Source organism: Ceratosolen solmsi, unplaced genomic scaffold (assembly GCF_000503995.2).
Source record: "Ceratosolen solmsi marchali unplaced genomic scaffold, CerSol_1.0 scaffold13, whole genome shotgun sequence".
In the NCBI taxonomy this organism is placed as follows: domain Eukaryota; kingdom Metazoa; phylum Arthropoda; class Insecta; order Hymenoptera; family Agaonidae; genus Ceratosolen; species Ceratosolen solmsi.
Genome location: NW_011948418.1, coordinates 6,612,679 through 6,615,261, shown reverse-complemented (window position 1 = coordinate 6,615,261; position 2,583 = coordinate 6,612,679). Strand labels below are relative to the sequence as shown.

Here is a 2,583-nt window from a genome sequence, read left to right as displayed (position 1 = left end):
GTCAAACAGGAGACACCGTCACTACGTAAAACTCTCCTGTTTTTCACTCTAGCTCACGACTAATTCCTAATTGAACATTTGCCAACAAATTCATTTTGGCCATTCCGAGCCTTCTTAAAGCCATTTAAGCCCCGTCAATTGCACGCCCAATGACATTTGTACGAAAAATAGCATAATTCCATAGAGCGGGCGCATCATAATTAAATTAAAAATATTATCATTGCAGTAATGAAGGGATCGTTGATCGTCGTCTTTGGGCGATGCGCCGCTGATAAAATTCGTGCATTCGAGCACGAATTCGCGTTTCGTGGTAGCTCGACTATACTTTCAAGTAGTTCATGATGGCGGCTTTAAACAGGCCGGACAGTGATTTGGCTGAATGTCAGTGACGCAAAGTACTTTAGGTCGTTAAAGTGCACGAGCCGATAAGAAAAGTCGCGATACACGCGATTAACCGTGGGCAAACGAGTGGAAAGAAAATAGAGAGGTTGGCGGAAAATCGTAAAAAGTGATGTCGCGCATAAATTAGTCGAGAGTCCGGTTTTTTTGGCCTTTCGAGGCAGCCCAGCGTTTTTTAAATACCCGCACGGCGTGTGCCCGCAGGACAATGAAATTTCCGGCAGCGGGGTGGACAACGCCCATGCGGAGGTCGGGGCCGGAGTGCCCGAGCCCAACGGGCCTTACAGGATAAACCGGGCGGACCAGCCGGGCGCCCACCAAGCGAAGCTCAACCTCGGGGCGGTAATAGCCCTTGGCGTCTTCGGAGGCTTCGTCTTCCTCGCAGCCGTCATCACGACAGTCGTCATTCTCATACGCAGGTGAGCGATCTCATGACCCCGGCCTTGACAACTCAACTTTCTTATTAATAATCATGTCTTTTGTTCGTGGCTTTCTTACCACCACCACCACTACCACCACCACCACCACCACCACCACCACCACCACCACCACCCGTCCACGTCCCTCCAACCGCCCACCATCCGACCAAATGATCTGACATGCGACGTCAATACTGAAAACAATTTCAATATATGTGACATATTTTATTCCCCCCACTCCATCCACCAGCCCTTCCCCAACCACCTCCGCCCTCAATTTTTTTCGTTTGTCTTTTATTTTTAACATTCGTTCGATCTCGATATCGATACTCGTGACGGCAGGTGATCGTTGTTGTTTGCTTTTCTGCTTTATACAAGAACCACGAATGAATCGAAAAAACAAAGTATTGACATATACGTGTGTGTACATTTTCTCATTGCCCATGTACAAAGAGATTATTTTTCTACGGCGGTGTCGCGGGGGTGCACGCGATGGTATGCATGCATGCGTATACACACATTGCACACACACGCTCATTTATGTATATGCATGAATATATATATATATATATATATATATATATATACATATAGATTTATATAAATATCCGCATGCATACGCATATGAATACGTATATACGCGTATATATATACGTGTGTGTGTGTGTGTGTGTGTGTGTGTGTGTGTACACGCGTATGCATACTCATATGAATATATACAAATATATATGTGTCTGAGGGTGTGTGTATTTTAAGTGTGTGCGTGCGTGCGTGCGCGTGCGCGCGCGCGTCTATACATATACTGTTTTTCGCTTTCGTTGTGTCGTTCATTTCTGAAAATTAACAAAGAAAGTAAACTGCAAATTTCACATTTTAAATTAACTTTTTAAACTCGTCAATTTTATAAATAACGTACGTTATAAATACTACTTTGACATATTTTTATATATGTTTAGAAAGCGTTTTGCAAACACGTGGTTCTCGAGAGGGCATGAATTGATTTTCTTGATTATTTATGATTATTATCGAAGAATAATTGATTTTATGACTTTTTGCATAAAAAATTTATTAAATCAAAGTAAACAATTTCGTTTTATTGACATGAAGTATATACTGCCGAGCATTTGTAATTTTTTAGTTTATTCGGTGCACTGTGGAAAATGTTTATGTTATTTTATCCTATGATTATTGACAGTGGCTTCCACAATAAATATATGGAATTTAATTGCATCTACAGATTTTTTAAATATCGATATCGTTAATTATACACATTATATTGCAAAGCTATGAACACATTTTTCGAGTAAATAAAACTGTTTCGTAAAATTATAGTTGAATTTAACTACAATGTCAAGGGCTAATTTATGGTCGCGTGATCTTATCTAGATTGGAAATCCGATTGAATTCATAAACTCAACTTTCAATATAAGCAATTCTCTTCGACATGCGATTGCATTCTCACACATATAGTGGATTTTCGTTGGATAAATTATTAGCTCGGAAGAATGCAAGTGATCATAAATCCTTGAGACAGGAGTAGAGATTGCAATAGTGATGGAAAAGCACGAGATGGGAGAATTAAGAACAATTTTTTATGATGAAACTGATTGAGAAGAGTACGGTAAGAAAGGGAATAACGATGCCACTGCCAATAATCATCGGCCGAGCCTGATGTTCGACAAAATCATGGTCCTCGTGGCCAGAATTATTAACAACAAAACCTTCGTTAGGCGCTATTGCAATATTGCGAGAGCGTGCACTAATA

General features: G+C 40.6%; 1 protein-coding gene across 1 annotated transcript in view; it reads left to right on the top strand.

Moving 5' to 3' along the window:
• Window positions 1–2,583, top strand: part of LOC105360178 (uncharacterized) — a 71,805-nt gene that overhangs the window by 63,334 nt on the left and 5,888 nt on the right. The window contains exon 11 of the mRNA XM_011496997.1: window positions 604–818. Coding sequence (XP_011495299.1) covers window positions 604–818 — 215 coding nt within the window. The remainder of the gene's footprint in view (window positions 1–603; window positions 819–2,583) is intronic.